Source organism: Dermacentor silvarum, chromosome 4 (assembly GCF_013339745.2).
Source record: "Dermacentor silvarum isolate Dsil-2018 chromosome 4, BIME_Dsil_1.4, whole genome shotgun sequence".
Lineage (NCBI taxonomy): Eukaryota > Metazoa > Arthropoda > Arachnida > Ixodida > Ixodidae > Dermacentor > Dermacentor silvarum.
Window position 1 is genome coordinate 48,265,377 of NC_051157.2, and position 16,932 is coordinate 48,282,308.

The following is a 16,932-nucleotide window of genomic DNA, read 5'->3' on the forward strand; positions in this document are numbered from 1 at the left end:
CAGATATAGTTTAACTTTCTCTCTCTCGAGCCATCTCTTACTTGTTTATCGTGAGACTTTCTTTTGCGCGGACGCCATTTTAACACGAAAGTGTTTTATGCCGGGGTCCACCAGGACTTCACTGACGTATTTCCGTCACGGAAATACGTCACACGAACATACACGAACATAATACAAAGAAAGAAACCAGAAGAAAAAGTTCCACAAACATGCAAAATTTGGAAATCGAACCCACGACCTCTCGGTCCGCGACGATAGATCGCCGAGCGTTTAACCCATTGCGCCACAAACGCATTTTCAGAGAGCTACACAGACGCGCCTTATATATCTAACACTCCTCCGTGTACCCGCGCTCTTGCTCGGGGCGGTGCCGCCGCCTACGAGCAGAAAAGAGAAGTACTGCATTATGACACTAACGCGCACCGACAGTGAACGCTTCGGTGGTCTCAGCACTACGACGCCTCGATGCCAGCATTCGAAGGGACGCTGGCATCAAGAAGCACTACCAACGCGTTCACCGGTGGCGTTCACCGTACTCAGCACAGCGGAGCGTGGCCTCCGCAATTAGCTCTGAAAATGTTTCTGAAGTTGATCGCGGAGGCTGCAATTACGACGCGCTGTACGCGCTGATTTGACTCGGTGACGATTCAGTTACGTGCTTTGTCTTGCGCGTTGTATTAGTGTGTCAGTTACGTGCTTCGTCTTTCGCGTTGTGCTAGCGTGTGCAGCGTAGTGCAGCTTCCATATGCACGACGGTTGCTCATGGTCATCGACGTTGGTAGTCGTGATGGAGGAGACGTGCCACCAGGCGTCAGCGTGGGTGCATCAACGCCTAAGGGCGCTTTAGCCACAAAACACCAATAGACATTATATATCAATGTGCAATAAACATTACACTACTTGTGTGAAGACACGTTTCACTTTCGTGTTCTATACCGATTCCTATATAAGAGGGATCAACCACATTTTTTTCTTCCAAACAAGAATCTACGAGAAGCTTGCCAGTATAAGAAACTGAAAAAGGAAATTTACCAGAATCATGCATTGACTCTCTGAAAAGGAACATTATTAAGCGTGGACACGGAGGAAAATAATATTTTTCACTCTATAAGATTCGTTTCGTGCTCGAGCACCATTGTGCATTTTCTATGTTGCAGTGGAAGTGTTGTGTGTCGACATATGTAAGGACAAAGGGTACGAAACAGGAACAAAGAAACTTTATTGTACACAATAATATTTGCCTAGATATTCTTCGTTTTAGATGTGAATCTTATGGGAATGTGTTTAGAACGATGCTGAACCCCATAAGAGACAGACAGCAAATTTAATAGAGCGAAGTGCCCACCGCGAGCACTTAACAGCAAGGACTATACAGCGCAAAAGCATTCACGCAAGAACACCTATCAATCGCTAAACTAGAAAGCAGGGTGCACTCAACATTTTGTCAGGGCGAGCTCATTACAAGATGTAAGCATTCGAAAGGCGAAAACAGGCACAAGTGCTTCACAACTTTGTAGCTAAATTGGCAATTTTGAACCAAACATATGTAATAAATCATAGTATGATAGTCTACCTATTTTATTAATTTCGAAGACAAAGTCTTCTGAGGATACTTCAAGTCGAATTGGGATTCGTGGGATCGGGGTATCTGGCTGCCACAGTCTGATCGTGTTTGTCCAAATAAGGCGATCTGAGGTCTTGCTCGTAGGACAACGAAAAAGGCGCCAAAATGAAACTTGAGACAAAATAGACGCACCAAGTTAGCGTAGAGCTATGTATGAAGCAGTAATAATGCTTAATTATTGTTAAGATGCCAAAATTAGGCCCGGATGCGCTCGTTCAAACTGCGCGCGCCTAAAACCGGAACCGAAAATGTGGCTTTACTTAACAAAAAAGTATGGACCGATCCCGGAGATAGTTCCATCTAAAAATGTAGGCCGATCCCGAAGGTAGTGCGGTCTAAACAGCAAACCACATGGTACAAGCATACGCGCTAGAAGACCTTGTCTTTCTCCGATGTCAACCATTCGCCTTGAAAAAAAAATGATAGTCTCAGTCAGTCAACAAATACACCGTCTAGTAATTTAACGGTATACAAATGCTAACTTTATTTTAGATTACTGAAACTCCTCGACGGCTACCAAAGCACTGCAATCAGCCGTCGTTTTTTTTTTTTTTTGTCTTGTGAGCACCCTACTACGGACACCATTGAAAGGGACTCCAATCGCCCAGAATGAAGCAGATGGTTCCAAACTTAACTAGCACCGTGTCGGCCTTGAAGGTACCCAAGCGAATTAAGTATGTACAAGCACGGTCTAACTGATGAAAGTATTTGTGCTTTTATGAGGAAACGCTGTGAGCAAGCACTGCGTTATCGTGAGGTAACAACAATAATGTCTTAAGTTGCTATTCCACCAAAGAATTGTTGAGGCTTGATTATTGCACTTTAAACATCGTAAAATGATTGTAAATTAAAATGGTAGAAATTGCTTCCTAAGGAATTCCTGAACAATTGGGAGGATATATCTACAATACGTCAACAGCTTTGTTATATCTGTGTGATTTGAAACGAAGATTCTGCAACATCCGCCTAGACTAAAGGAACGCTCCGTAAAAATGTATAAGTCGAGTTTATGTGACACTCACTTGTAGCTGTCGCTTAATCGGTATGATACACTTTAACGATAACGTAATTTGTTTTGTTTCAGGTGCCATTTTTTTTCTACGTTCAAGCATGGGCTAATCACGAAGAGTAATATAATGATCACTAATTTTGAAGTCTAAGGAATATTAAATGCCTATTACTTTCTCTACGGTCTTCAAAAGAGCTGTGCTTTGAACTCGTTGAGGTCTCCAAAATTTGTTCATGTACAAAGAGGTCATACAGACCCGTCGTCGTCAGTTCTGTGCTGTAAAATGATGTATCGGTGCAAGAGTAAGGTCTGCTTTTTATACCTATCAAAATTTGCAGGCCTTTGTGGCGGAAGTTTTCTCAAAGGAGAGACTACGTCGCTTATTTTCGCCCCACCAGAATCATATTCGGGCTCCACTTGGCTATATTAACGAGCTCGCGTTCGTACAGAAGCAAACGTGCGGCGCGAAATTAACTATAACGCAAGGTGGCTTGATGTTATATCAACTTTATATAAGTCCAGCTTCGCATGGAGCCTTTGATAACCGCAGTAGAACACCATGTGACACCAACAAAATGCTGTATAGCGGAAAAGCGTTCAAATTTAAACTTAAAAAGCAAGACTTAGTTCTCCCGTTCTTCCTCATCCACTTGCATCCACGTGACCAACAAGCACTTATCAAACTTCACTTTTCCAGGTCAGAGTGTGCCTAAACAAGATAAGGAATTAGGTAACAGTGCTCTTACTCGTGAAAATTGTGTCTGCACAAACTGAAGCGGCTTTTCGCTGCACAGATACCCGCTACAGTATCGGTTTGCTCAACCTGAAGATAATCTGTACGAAAATGTTGATGGACACTCTACAGACATCCACGCACACTCGGAATCTTCGGAGTCGGCCCCGTGAATGCACAACACGGCTGACACTTTTGAGAGCCCCGATTCGATGTAGCGATCTGTACGCCCGGGCTTGGTCAAAAGTTCATCACACAGCATTCACGTGAGTGTCCTGTTTTCTGTGCTTGCGAGTGTCTCTCACGACGGGTGTGCAGCTTGTATGAGCGAGAGGCATAACCGTGGTCAGACCTGGGTGTGGGTGTTGTCCGCGGCGAGAGCATGGTGTTCGAGGCTACCATGGTCTACTCCGACCATGTTCGCGGTGGGGCTGTACATCTGCTGCACCTGAGAAAAGAATGGAAGCGATGCGAAGCAGAATCAAGATTTAGAGCTTGAGCTGGAGACAAAGAAAGAAGCTGCGTTCAGAGATTGACTTCATTAAAAAAAACACTATCTACTTGGTTATTAAGTTAAACGAAGCCGCACGTGCGATCAGTGCACTTGTCTTTATTTCGCTTTGTCATAGCTCCTTCTTTTAGTCTTCGTTCTTTGGAAGAGTTTACCTACTCGCATTGCACGCATGCTGAGTGATATAGCACACCCGTGTTGCCACGCGTGAGTAAAATATTTGGCCGCCGGCATCTATGCGTGCATGGTGAAATCCTATACATGCGCTTCCGTGCTACTTCTGCATTTCTTAAATGTGTTAGCTAGTGAACAGAGTGAAGAAAATGTAGTTAAAAGATACGTTTGTTTTGTTACCTTTCACGTTCGTGCAGCACGTTTTATAAGGAACTTCCTATAGACATGCAACAACGATAGACAGAAGTTTAGTAAAGTAGAGAAAATACGCAACAACTAATTTGCAGGCTTTTAGAACGCTCATGATGAATCGTGAAAATAGTATCGTTATGCTTACATAAATAAATTACCAGATGAAATCGGTAAAAAAAAATATGGTCAGCTGTGCGACTTGCGTCAATTCACTTCCGTGCGTGACGTTGCGCGTTTATGTACGTGACGTCGGATTTGGCAGGTAACGGCGCATGTTGACATCACTACTGCAAATCTGTCTACTTTAATTAGGACGAATTTCTCCAATGTGGATAGTATGTCTACGTTGTAACAAACGATGCTAAGTGTAATTTTAACAACGGAGCTGTTTAGGCTCTTCGTTGTGCCGCGTAGCATGACCAGAAACTGCGCCTGGCGATGACGTCACCGCGAGTTGCCTAGCAACCACTTGGCACAGTTGCGCCTCGCTTCTCCTAGCTTCGGCAACACTCCTCCGCCACCGCGCCAGCTGCTACGACCGCACACCTGCTCCGTGTAGCCATGACGTCACTTCGCGTCGCCTAGCTAGCACCTGGCATAGCTGCTCCGCCGCTTCGCCTAGGCATGCCATCTAGTCGCCAAGCTCTTCACGCCGCCCTTCCCAGCTACCGCGCACATGCTTCGCCTAGCTACACCGATACAGCGCGCCCACCTAGGGATCATGTGACCTCACCAGAACTCCGGCTCCCGCCGAAACCTCCTCGCTCCGCCGGGTAGGTGGAGCCAAAAACGTGAAGTCACTGCGCGCCAACACGGTTCGCGGGCTGTGTGGGCTTTCTCTAGCTGTGCCCGGCAAGTGTGGAGGCGGAGCTTATTCGTGACGTCACAGGGATATAAAAGCTCGGAGCCGCCACGACGGTGCCCGAACTCTCGTTAACTCTGCGGTGAGTACATGTGGCCTTGGCACGCGACGACCAAAGAAGATCCGGACACCCGAAGAAGAAGCCGCTCATCTTGAAGCGCGTCGCGCGGCCAAGCGAGAATCTGCGCGTCGGCGGTGAGCCGATTTGGAATACCGTGCCTAGCAGCACTTAGCATTTCCTAGCAAAACTTAGCCAAGCCTAGTAAAACCTGAAAAAAGCTATGTCGAAAACCAGCTCCGCTGTTTACTCCAGCCTTGCACCATTAGTGCAAGCTGCCCACATTATTTTCTTTCACTATTTTTCTATGAGATCTAAAGCTCACAGAAGCGTAGTAGAAGAGTCACGTGAGGCCTCCAACTGCCCAGAGCGACGGCCGCTCGGTCAAAACGCACAAGGTGCATTTTGACCGAGCGGCGAATGGAACAGAACAGAATGGCTATGCTTTTCAACACTTCATTATTAAATACACACAAGCACACAACATTGCCTAGCTGATCTTAACCCAGCTAGCACAAAAGAGATATAATCATTCTTATTCATGGATATTTCGCTTTGACCGTCAAAAATCTAGATTGAAGAAGTCAACATAAAGAAGGATTCAATTGGGATAGAAAAATCTTGCTATAAGGCGGATTTTAGAAGACGTTTAAAATCGCTTGTTCTAGCAGCCTACAATTATTGATTTTTTGTTGTTCTTTTCTTTGTTCTGCTTTTTGGCGGGGAAAACGGACGTTGGTTTTTGTTTTTGCTACGCCCTGTTAGAAGAGTGTGCAATCAACCCAGGCGCGGGTGTTTGCATTGTGGTGAGTGAGCACTGAAGGGGCAGCCGCTTGCTCTTTATGCTCATAATGAAGTCCACAATAAAGAAGAAAAGTTACGCTGACCTTTCAGACCGTCAGAAGAGGCGTAGAGTTAATGACAAACTGATATCAGCCAGTCCTGTTGCCACGAGTACCGTCCAATAAATATCATGGTAGGTTAATGAAAGTAGTAACCATGCTTCTAGTGAAGTATCCTCGCCACATGAGGATGCTCAATCCAAGGACAGTTTTCACGAGAATGGCCTTGCCTTGAAAGGAGACAATGTAGAAACACATACGCAAGACATTTCTAGACAATATTTTGTTCCACAAAACGACCCTCCTATGAGCGCGGGCATCGAAAATGGAGGTTCTTCGGACTATGCATCATCATCTGCAGAAAATCAGGCAAGTCTTCTTTGTCCACGTAAATGTGTGGAATTCCAAGGATGGCTTGCATCATGGGTTACAAGTCATCGAATTTCGCCTGTCGCAGTTTCTGAAGTTCTCCAGAAACTAAGCACCACTTTCGACATTGATTTTGTCATCGATGCGAGGACATTGTTGAACAGTCCTCGATACACTTCTACGCGATCTGTCCCTTCTGGCGAATATTGCCATTTTTCTTTGAAGGAAAATTTAGAACGCATGATTTCTGTGTTCCTGATTGGCTGTCGAGGGTAGATCCCTTGACAACGCTCAGAGAACTTTAAATGACAATGTCAGCCAAGTTGGACTGACGGTTCAAACTGTAAAATGTTTTGATATTGTTTGTCGCAGTTTTCGTTTTGTCTGTTTGGTTAACCTGTTTTACTTTGACCGAAAGGAAGAAAAAGACAGCGTAGTCTAGTTGCAAGAGAAGTTGCTAGTTGCAAAGGTTCGATTCCATTATAGGTTGCACATCACTTTTTTGTATTATAAAGCGAGTTAGGAACCTACCTACCTACCGCAAAGTGCCAAGAATGAGGCATTAAAAAGTCCGACTTTTGTTATTTCAAATTATCTTTGTAAGGTGGCGCTAGCATTATGGTAGCAGCCGCATTTTTATTTTCTTAGTTAAATTAGCTAGCATTTCTGTGCTTCAGGTACCGAGTACGAAGCCACACTGAGTATTTTTCTGCATTGCAGCAGCGTGTGTCGCAAGAGGATGCAGCGCCCCGACGTATCATAGCGGCTACCTGACAAAGCGAAGAGTGGTGCGACGGCTCATCGCAGTCTGAGCAGCCGAGCGGACTGCGCTCTCCGCGCAGCTTCCCTCCAGATTGCGTAACTTTTGAACCCGCCGTTACATTCAGCGTTATTTTTGTCAGGACCAGCCGTTAAGTTCCTGACGCGTATTCGTTCATGAACTACGGCGCGCCAGACTGCCTTCCACATCTTCTTTGCTCACGTAAGTAGTCACTGCCACTTTGACACCTGTCGTGTTTAATTATTGACGGTTTTCAGGCAGGAGCTTTAGGTGGAAGTTTTAGGCGGTAATAGAAGTTTTGGAATGAGAGCGCCTTGATTTTAACTGGAATCTCTAATATTGTTTAAGAGGCATGTTTACGTCTGCGTACGTTTCTTTTATTGTGTGCGTATTCAGGTTTGCTAAAGCTGTCTAAAATTACCTCTGTGACGTTTCGTTGACCATTGATCGTTAGGATGACGATGACATTCCCGTTTGGCGCAGAATGATGAGACGTGCTACGATCTTCGCGTAGCCACAGCATTCTTCCGTCAATGCTCTTGTGCGAGATCACTCGTGTGTTTTTCCGAGCGTGAAAGATGCCCGCGAATACACGCAAAACAGCAGAACGACTGGCCGCTCGAGGCAGTTTGCGTGTATTGGCAGGCATCTTTCACACTTGGAAAAACACTATGTTGCTCATATTGAGAAACAGAAAGCGGTATCAGGGGTTTCTCATGTTCCTTTACAATTATCTCATTGACACTTTTCATCTAATTATAGTAACTGAGAAGTTAATTAATTAGAACTAATTATCTAACTAGGAGGAATGCAAAAAATAATCTGAGTATCTCCAACATTACCTTGGTTCTGTCCTGGTACGTGGCACTTGCATATTTTTAAAGTTTGGCTAAAGTTAAATGAAACACCCTGTACGTAGTGCACTGTTGCCTTGTTTTTTGTAACATAATCAGACAGTGTAGCTATTTACAGCATCTTTTTTTAGGATACCTAACATTTTTTGGCTTCAGTCATGCAACAAATAAATTTTGAGGTCGCACTGGCGTTTTCTTTTTGCAAGTCTGTGCAGTAACAAAATTCTGTTAAAAAAAGAAAAATTCCAATATACAGTTGTAATAGGCACTGCTGTTACATTATAAACATAGATACTCCGAGTTTATCAGCATAGCAATAAAGAGTTTTTTTGTAACTTACTATGCAGGCACATACCTACGTGCAAGAGAGAAGGCGCGTGAGGGTGAAGACACCGATCATGTACTCTCTACAGGTGCCGAAAGGGGCAGATGAAAACGCCGCCGCCCAAAGGGCCACCACGAAACTCCTGAACTCCAAGAACCCAGGTAACTGTTATTTCATATTAAAGTCGTACGAATTAAGTTTTCAGCGTGACACATATACAGTCGTATCTCGATAATTCGAACTCGAAGGAGCCCGAAAGTTTGTTAGAATTAAAGGTAGGACTTATTTCTGAAGTATTTGTGCACCACAGCACGACGTACGAATGGAGTCGTTATATATCACGGCGCGCAAGCAGATGGCGAGTAGGGGCCACGAGACTGCCCACGTTGGCTAACGCTCGCAGAAAACGATGCTGTAGGCCGGGAGCGGGCGGCGCCAGCACGGCGGCGCCGGGCGCGCGCGGACACGTCGAAGGTGAGGGAGGAGGGCGTCAGGGAAGCGGATTTGGCTTCAGCAGAGGTGACCCCGTCGCTTCGGTGGCTCCTCTCACTCTCCCTCTCAACTCCCTCATAGCTCCCCAACCTTTGACTGTCTCCGTGCGCGCCCGCCGCCAGCCCGGGGCCAGCTTAACCCTCTCCCTTTCTTTTCCTGCCGTTGAAGCGAGCGTTGGCCGGTTGTGAGCAGTTTCGTTGGCCGGACTGGGCCTCCGTCGTTGCTTCGCCCTGCGTCGCAGCCGTAGCGTTGAGACATCGACTCGAACACGCGTGTTACGGCGCGCCGACGTAACGGCGACCTTGCCATTTGAGAGAGAGAAATTTACGCCGCGGTTCTTTTTCTTTTATTGCGATAGAAATTATATGGGCACTCCAAGCGCATTTTTGCCGCCGTCGTCGTCGCCGTGATATTCAGTATAAAGTGCAACGGCAATGAAATCGTCGCCGCGCGCCACGTGTGGGTTTTAGTGTGTGGGCTCATTTCGGTGTAAGCAATAAATTGCATATGCAAGCACTCTAGATCATAATTGATTTATAAACTGCACGAGCTTAACCTTTAACCCATTGCGTAACTATAAATGTCACCAAGGTCAAAGTTAGTGAAACTGGGTGGAAAATTACGGCTTATGTTCCCACCTTGTGTGTGGATGACTCACTGTTTTTGTAAAAAAAATTCTTTACAAGTGCTTGGCAATGTTATTGTGTGGAGGTTTTCAAACAGGCAAGTCGTAGGCGTGTAACATTTTAATGGTTTAATTACAAGCAACTGAAGTTCTTACTGTATATGCTTGAAGCAGCCGTGATGCAAATAGTCGCTGTAACTCAAGGTTGCACTCGTCTGCTGTCTTTTATTTTTTAAGGAATCGCAATATATTTGCTCAATTTGAAGTATGCGATGTGTTTGGTAGACTGGTGTTTAGGTATATGCTCAAGCCTGCGCTATTTTTGAATTGGCTATGTGATCTGTGGCAAATAAAATTGGGGTGGTGTAACAATGCTGTCACACTGAAGCTGTGCCTTTGTAGAGCCGCACTTACCTCTTTTCTCGTACAACATTGTCAGAAACGCATTATCTATTCCTTTCTTTGAATGCTAATTGGCACCTACTTCGCACATGTTTAGGAGGCTGCTGTCATCTATCAGTCGCCAACTAGTCAAGACAACAGCCTCCTGAAAGCTAGCAAAATAGCCGACACTCACACTGGTTGGTGATTGTACATGCAACACCTTCAGTTAGATGTAAAGTATGTCTTCAAGGCAACAGAAGGGAATTTCACTTGTGATCGGTTAATGTTAGAATCATGTTAATAAAGGTGGAATGCTCGAAAACTGTGTGCTTGGACCAATATATTGTAGTGCTGCCCATTGCCAAGATATATTGCAGTGCTTATTGCCAATGCATTGAAAAACTATACGTTCGCTAAGAAAAGTGTGCTTCAATTAACATACGTTTTACACATGCCTAATGTTTTTGCAGTATGAAGACCTGCTGAATTGAGGAGCTACAGCCCAGCAGCCTGTTCGAAACCAGGTTTATCAAGGTCGATACCTGTAATGGACGTTATTCGGAGGCACTCATATTTACTGTTGATTGCTAGCTTGTCTAGTCGTGTTTACTTTTTGCAATAAAAAAATGTTATTGCTGTATGTGTTTCGTGTATTGCACAAGCGCAAACCTGCATGCCGCCGGCCGGCGAAACGCCGCAGGGGCATGGGGAGAGGGAAGGAAAGGGAAACGAGGGGGGCGCTAGAGGGGAGGGTGAAAGAAAACGGATGTCAAAATCCTGATTGTAGCAGGATTCAATCTGTATTTTTTAAATGCTTCTAATGGTCTTACAAAATCCCATTTCAAGACAGGATTTTTCGAAACTACTTTAAGCAGGATTCTAGAACTTCTTGCAATATTCATATCCGCCGGACATTAGCAACGATATACGACCGTTTATCACCTTCTAAACGGACTGCACGGATTTTTTAGTGCGTCTTTCAGACGTTCATTTAGTCTTGGCGAATCGGTATGGAAGCAGTTTTCTATCGCTTTTGTGCTAGCTGGGAACGCGCGTAAATAATTAGACATACCTAATTTCTGATTAATTTATTTTAATAGCATATAAAATTTCTCTAGTAAATTTAAATCAACACAAGCCACCGAAATTTACTTCTGGTTGCAGGAGTGCATGAGGCTACTAAAGCAATAGTGCAAACGAAACGTGAGTTTTTGCTTGCGATACCAGTGTGCTCTCAAGCAGACAAAAGTGCGTTGGGAAGTGAGGGAACTAGGGTTTCAACACGATGTCAAGAGCGCAGAATAAGGTTAAGTACCCAACTAGAGAGAGCCTTGCCGTACCCTTCCACGATCGCCATGTTGTGTCCCTGTGATGGACATTCGTACTTTGGCCTTCATAGCCTCATACATTGTCATCTGAAAAGAGAGATAGAAGCGTTAGTAAGGGAGGATGAGAAAAAATATGATTTGAAGTGAAGACCGTGAAATGCATGAGCACACAGGCATACAGACACCCGACTAATGCATGTTCAGGAAATGCATTTGCTCTGCTATTCTCTGTTATTTGCCGGCGTGGTGTTATTATACAAGATAGAGACAGAAACAATTGCAGATCTATTGCACTGGGAATCTGTATACGCGAAGCATCGATGAGCCGTCAATCCGTAACGTCATATAACGCGCAGTGGTTTTCGGCCGACGAATGCGTCCCGTTAACTCACCCGTAACAGTCATCAGCCGCGATGGCAGTACTTTCAGAGTCAAGGTAAGTTGTATTCACAGGCGATATTCTCGAGCGATCACTTACATTGACACTGCCATCTTCGTGAGATTTCGCGCGCCTCTGCACTGTACACGTCGAAGCAGACGTCCGCGTTCTTGGCACAGCGCCAGAAACGCCGTCAGCTGGAACGACATGGCGCGTGTGTCGCGATAGAGAACGCGACGAAGCAGCAAACATTTGCGCCGCCACCGACGCGAGGGAATCCGCACGAAAGTTTGGCAACCACACCGCGAAAAAACTTCCCCGATACTGCGGGTGCAATCAGTGTGTGCCGCACTCCGTGATGCGCAGAGGTCAACGCCATCTGGTGTTGTTGCAGGGAGCCGAGCTTTGAGTCACATGCCTGAACTCTGCACTCTCATTGGTGGACGCGCACGCGGCATCGCGACACGACCGTTCTTGTGGCTAGAACAGCGGCAGCTTGTGCTCGCAAAGGCATTCAACGACGACGATCATGATGGCAACATGTCAAATCGCGGAGTGGTTCGTGTTAAAAAAAAAAGAAAACCTTTATCGGCAGTAAAGTAGAATACGAAGTCGGACTCCTCAGTCCAGGAACTGGCTTGCAGCGTGTTTCAGTGCATCGCTGACGAAGACCACAAGGTACGGGTATAGCGCTGGTCTTTTAATAGTCACTATTATGGTGTGTAGAGGTGAGAGGTGTGGAGGCGGGTAAGTTGTGTTGTGTTGAGAAGCTGTGCGATAAAATGCGAGCAGCATATAAATAGCGATTATTCTCCCTCATATTTCAAACGACGAGCTTTTCATGTTTAGTTCGTTTACACTGCATGTACAACTGCTAAACGCACTGTGCATTCTTTGAAATAAACCGTTAGTTGCGACGAGTTCAAACTCCGGGCTTGCTGTTGAAGTTGTTTTGTGTAAAAACTCATTTCGAGAACCGCACTACTCGGACAGTTGTTTTTAAACATACGAGTACACATTGTTTTGAAAATAACGGGAGGTAAAGGCAGTGGTCTGATTCATCACGTTGTAGCCTTCAGTGCAATGACAGAAGGTAAAAGCATAGGGGTAGAATGACTGCAATAAGGGTATCTTGTTTATTTTGTACCCATAATCAGTGCAGGTAGTGGGCACACAGAGAAGTAAATCTTACTTGGTAACCCTGTGACGAATATTATGTAGATTAGTTGGCACCAAATTGAATCTTTTGCATTCATGGCATGCTTTTCGAGCGTTGGCAGCAGAGTTAGAAGTGTGCCAAACACCTTTGTTAATATATAAAGCTGCCCCACTTTATTAACTCATCTTCAAGTTCATGCACAATTTGCTTTTTACAAGCTAATAGTGCTAACTTCGCTTCACAGCGCTTTCTGAAACCAAGCTGAAATTCTGCAATCGGATTAGGCTTTTCGCAAAATGACGTGCCATTTTTGTAGTGCCAATCACCCGTTGAAACATGGTCGAAATGTAGAAATTCGTTAATTACATGGCGCACCTAGGATTGTCGTGTTGTGCATTCAAACACTTGAGTGGACAAGGCATACGATTTTAACATGGGACAAATTTCCGACGCACTTTCGGCGTGTAAATTGACCTTCATCAACGGGCGTATTTGTATCGACGTCATGAACAATGCTACGCTTGGTTACGTTAGCTCGCCGCCGAAGCATGCCCGCATAGATTTTCTCTCTATAACACCTAGAGGGTAAACTGGCGCCACCGTCTATGCGAGTTTCTGAAAGGGCGCCGTGCCCTCATGGGAATGACGGGATATGTGTCTGCGAGGCTTGTGTTGGCTGGTGTTGAACGAAGCTTCGTCTAAAACGTGGATATGGCTACACAAATAATGCGTTTTATAGTAAAATCTACATAAAATGTTTTCATTCACTCATATTACATCTCCCAATAAAGTTTACTCACCTACAATGCAGAATCAAGCGAAGAAAAGCAAGAACAGACGACAAGTTGTTCCAAAGCGAGCGATAATCTTGTCGGCTGCACTCCAACTTTAGCGGCCAGCTGATAATTTTTTGCGTTTTATATAATTGTGCCTCCAATAGCAAGTCCTCAAAATTAAACAGAACATGTTTTTGTGTAATAATAAAGCTAAAGGAGTTTTTTACGTGCTGTTTTAGCAGAAAATGAATTATTGTGACAGACGGAACGGTGCTAGCCAGGCGCGTCTTCAAGGCGATCTGGTCTTCAAGAACGATGCCAATCCGAAGTCACAATGTACCGGCTATTCCCATGGATACCACAGCGCAGCAGCGCCAGTTTTCCCTCTAGGTAATATAGTCAGAAACTCTGTGCATGCCCGTTACACAGACCAGAGCCGATGCCGGAACTGATTCTCGAAGCAAAAGGCAAAATTCACCAAGATTTTTGTTCGTAAGTGTGATGTGCCGTTGGCCGTCCGCCACCCCTAATATTATGTAGGACATCATGGTTGACTGGCATCTGAGTTCTAGAAAAGAACTGTTTTTGTAACTATGGGCCTCGTTAAGCTACGCCATGCTAAAAACACGGCAAGGCAGATCGCATATAGTTCGGAGGCGTCAATGAAATTTTCCGTGCATCCACGTCGAAGACACGTGTGCTCTGCTTTCCTTATCGTTTGGCCTTTACAGTGCATACAAAGTTTGGCTCGAGAAATGTGACAGCCGCACTTGGCACGCTCACTGAACTGTGCGGGACCAAAATCTCAGGGATTTCTGTGATAAATATGGAGGACAAGCAACGCCAGTTTAAAGATGTTCAACTTGCACAATTTGCAACTATGCGACGCAATCAACCACACAGTATACGCACGCAGGAATTAAGCAACCGAATGTCGCCGAACTCCATGTTTGCTGTTAGTACGCGTTATATCAGCAGATTTGCTGCGCAGAGAAGAAGTATAATCATGAATGCTAAGTCTCTATAAACATTGGCTACGGTTATTCACGTGTTCTGTGTGTGTGTAAATCAGCACCGGATGAATAAGGTGTGCCTCAAGCTGGAGAGAAGGATTCGTCTTCTTGTCTTCGCCACGACCAAGACAAGACCCCAGACAATACAAGGCATCACTGGCCAGATATTTGGTCATCATATTTCGTGCCTCTTTGTTGACCGGTAGGGTACCTTATGACTGGAGGATGGCCCGAGTTGTGCTTGTTTTTAAAGAAAGGTGATCGCTTGCAGGTAGAAAACTACCGACCTATATCTTTAACATCATCTTGCTGCAAATAAATGGAACATGTCATCGAAACTAGTATTAAGGAATTTTTAGATCGCAACATTTTGACAGATTTCCAACATGCCTTCCGTAAAGGATTTTCCTCAGCTACTTTCAGCTGTCCACTCTCTTGCAAGAACTGTTGACATTAACGGACAGATCGATGCGATCTTTCTGGATTTCAGTAAAGCATTTGACAAGGTTCCTCACCATAGCCTAATTCTAAAACTAAAATCCACTGGCCTTCCGAGCATTTTCATCTCCTGGATACAAGATTATTTTACTAACCGCAAACAAGTTGCGCTTGTTCTACACCATTCGGGTTGTCTTCCAGTCTCATCAGGTGTGCCACAAGGGAGCGTTCTGGGGCCACTACTTTTCTTAGTATATATAAACGAAATGATTGCGGAAGTTTTCCCGCGTGTAAAAATCCGATTGTACGCAGATGATTGTGTTTTATTCCATGAAATTATTAATGCTAACGATCAATGTGACTTACAAAATAGCCTTACCAATATTGGAAAATGGTGAAAGCAGTGGGGCATGACTTTGAATACGGAGAAAAAGCGTTTTTCTTCGAGTAACTAACAAGAAAAGCCCACTAGAGTATGCGTACAAACTCGACTCATCACTATTACAAGTAACATCCGTAAAATACTTAGGTGTAACAATTTCTAATAACCTCACTTGGAACACTCACATAGACAACATCTGTTCACTCGCGTTCCATAAGCTGCGGTATCTCAGGCATAAGCTTCGTAACGCCCCCGCTTACGTTAAGCTATTAAGCTATAATAGACTAATCAGGCCGAAGCTCAAATACGTGTGCATTATTTGGGACCCATATACCAAATCTAATATAAAGAAGCTAGAAAGCATACAAAGAAAAGCAGTCCGATATATATATTCGAAATTTCTACCTACTGACGTCAAATCTACTGGTGTCAGATTTGATTCGTGCCCACAGCATCGATCATCTTCAGTTGAGAAGGCGAAATTCTCGTTTAGATTTTCTTTCATTACTTCGCAACAATAAACTCAGACTGGACCCTTCACCGCACCTGCCCCCAAGGCCAGCAAGAAATACACGATTCTATCACAAAGATTTATTATCACCGCTTTTTGCACCGACCGATCTGTACAAGTTTTCCTTTTTTCCGTGCACCATAAATGACTAAAATTCATTAACCGTATCTAGCCTACCCTATTGAATATAACATATGTTTGTGTTACAAGGTTTCCATGATACTATATTGTATACTTATCTGTTATATTACTGTATTGCTATATATCTATGTTGTTATATTGTTACTATATTATCTTATTTTGCTGGGATTTTGCCCTTGTATAACTGTGCCCTTCCTGCCTGGACCTAACCATGGTCTGCAGTATGTACATAAAAAAAAGACCCCTTGACGAAACGTTGGTTTCGTGCTGAGGCATTCTTTGTTCGCTATTGTAAATCAAGACGTCGCCTCTAAAACAGGGTGGCCATGACGTGTTTTGCGGCTCGGCAATCACTACCTGCTCCTGCAGCCCCCAATATCATATCCTTCGAGATCTGTTTCGGTTACTCAGAGGCAACTGTCGCTGGGGCGTGGATTTGCACACCGCTTACTCAAGTCTGCATCATCCTGTCACAACTTCGTCTTGTTTGGATATTCCGTGAATGTGTCACTGGAAACGTTTGTAAGGTAGTACTGTGTATTATTCACTTATATATTAAGAAATAAGCCTATTGGAATTATACGGATAAATGGGTTCCTTACCTTTGAGCGCGCTGCTTCCATGCGAGATTTGTAGCAAAATTCTAGCAAGGCCACCACCATGGCCAGCACGAGTCCCCCAATAAGGATGTAAAAGCAGCCGGCGACGTTGCTCAGTGTCAGCTCGTTCTGAGTGGACTCCTGCAAGAACAACCACAGCAGCGAAACGTATAAGTGAAGGGCACAGAGAGTCAAGAAACATTTACGCGCTGTGCCAGTGACTGTGTAGAGCGCCTGCTCAGATTTACCTGCCCACATCATTTCTCAGACATAACGCTCATCGCAAGCCGCGTTTACATGGATGCGACTGTAGGCTATAGTAATTTTCTGCGCATCATTGTAATAAAAATTCTGCCTCTCCCGTAATCGAC

At 44.6% G+C, this 16,932-nt stretch overlaps 1 protein-coding gene across 3 annotated transcripts in view; it reads right to left on the reverse strand.

The window, feature by feature from the left end:
• Positions 1-1,199: 1,199 nt before the first annotated feature.
• The window catches only part of LOC119449971 (glutamate receptor 1), a 193,426-nt gene continuing 177,693 nt past the window's right edge, over positions 1,200-16,932 (reverse strand). For 2 of the 3 annotated variants that reach the window (XM_037713291.2, XM_037713290.2), the window contains 3 exons: positions 16,565-16,702; positions 11,176-11,250; positions 1,200-3,814 (listed from right to left, as the gene is read on the reverse strand). In XM_037713291.2, coding sequence (XP_037569219.1) covers positions 3,713-3,814; positions 11,176-11,250; positions 16,565-16,702 — 315 coding nt within the window. In that variant the 3' untranslated portion in view covers positions 1,200-3,712. Of the gene's footprint in view, positions 3,815-11,150; positions 11,251-16,564; positions 16,703-16,932 lie in introns of all 3 variants that reach the window. The other variant, XM_037713292.2, reaches the window with a different exon arrangement.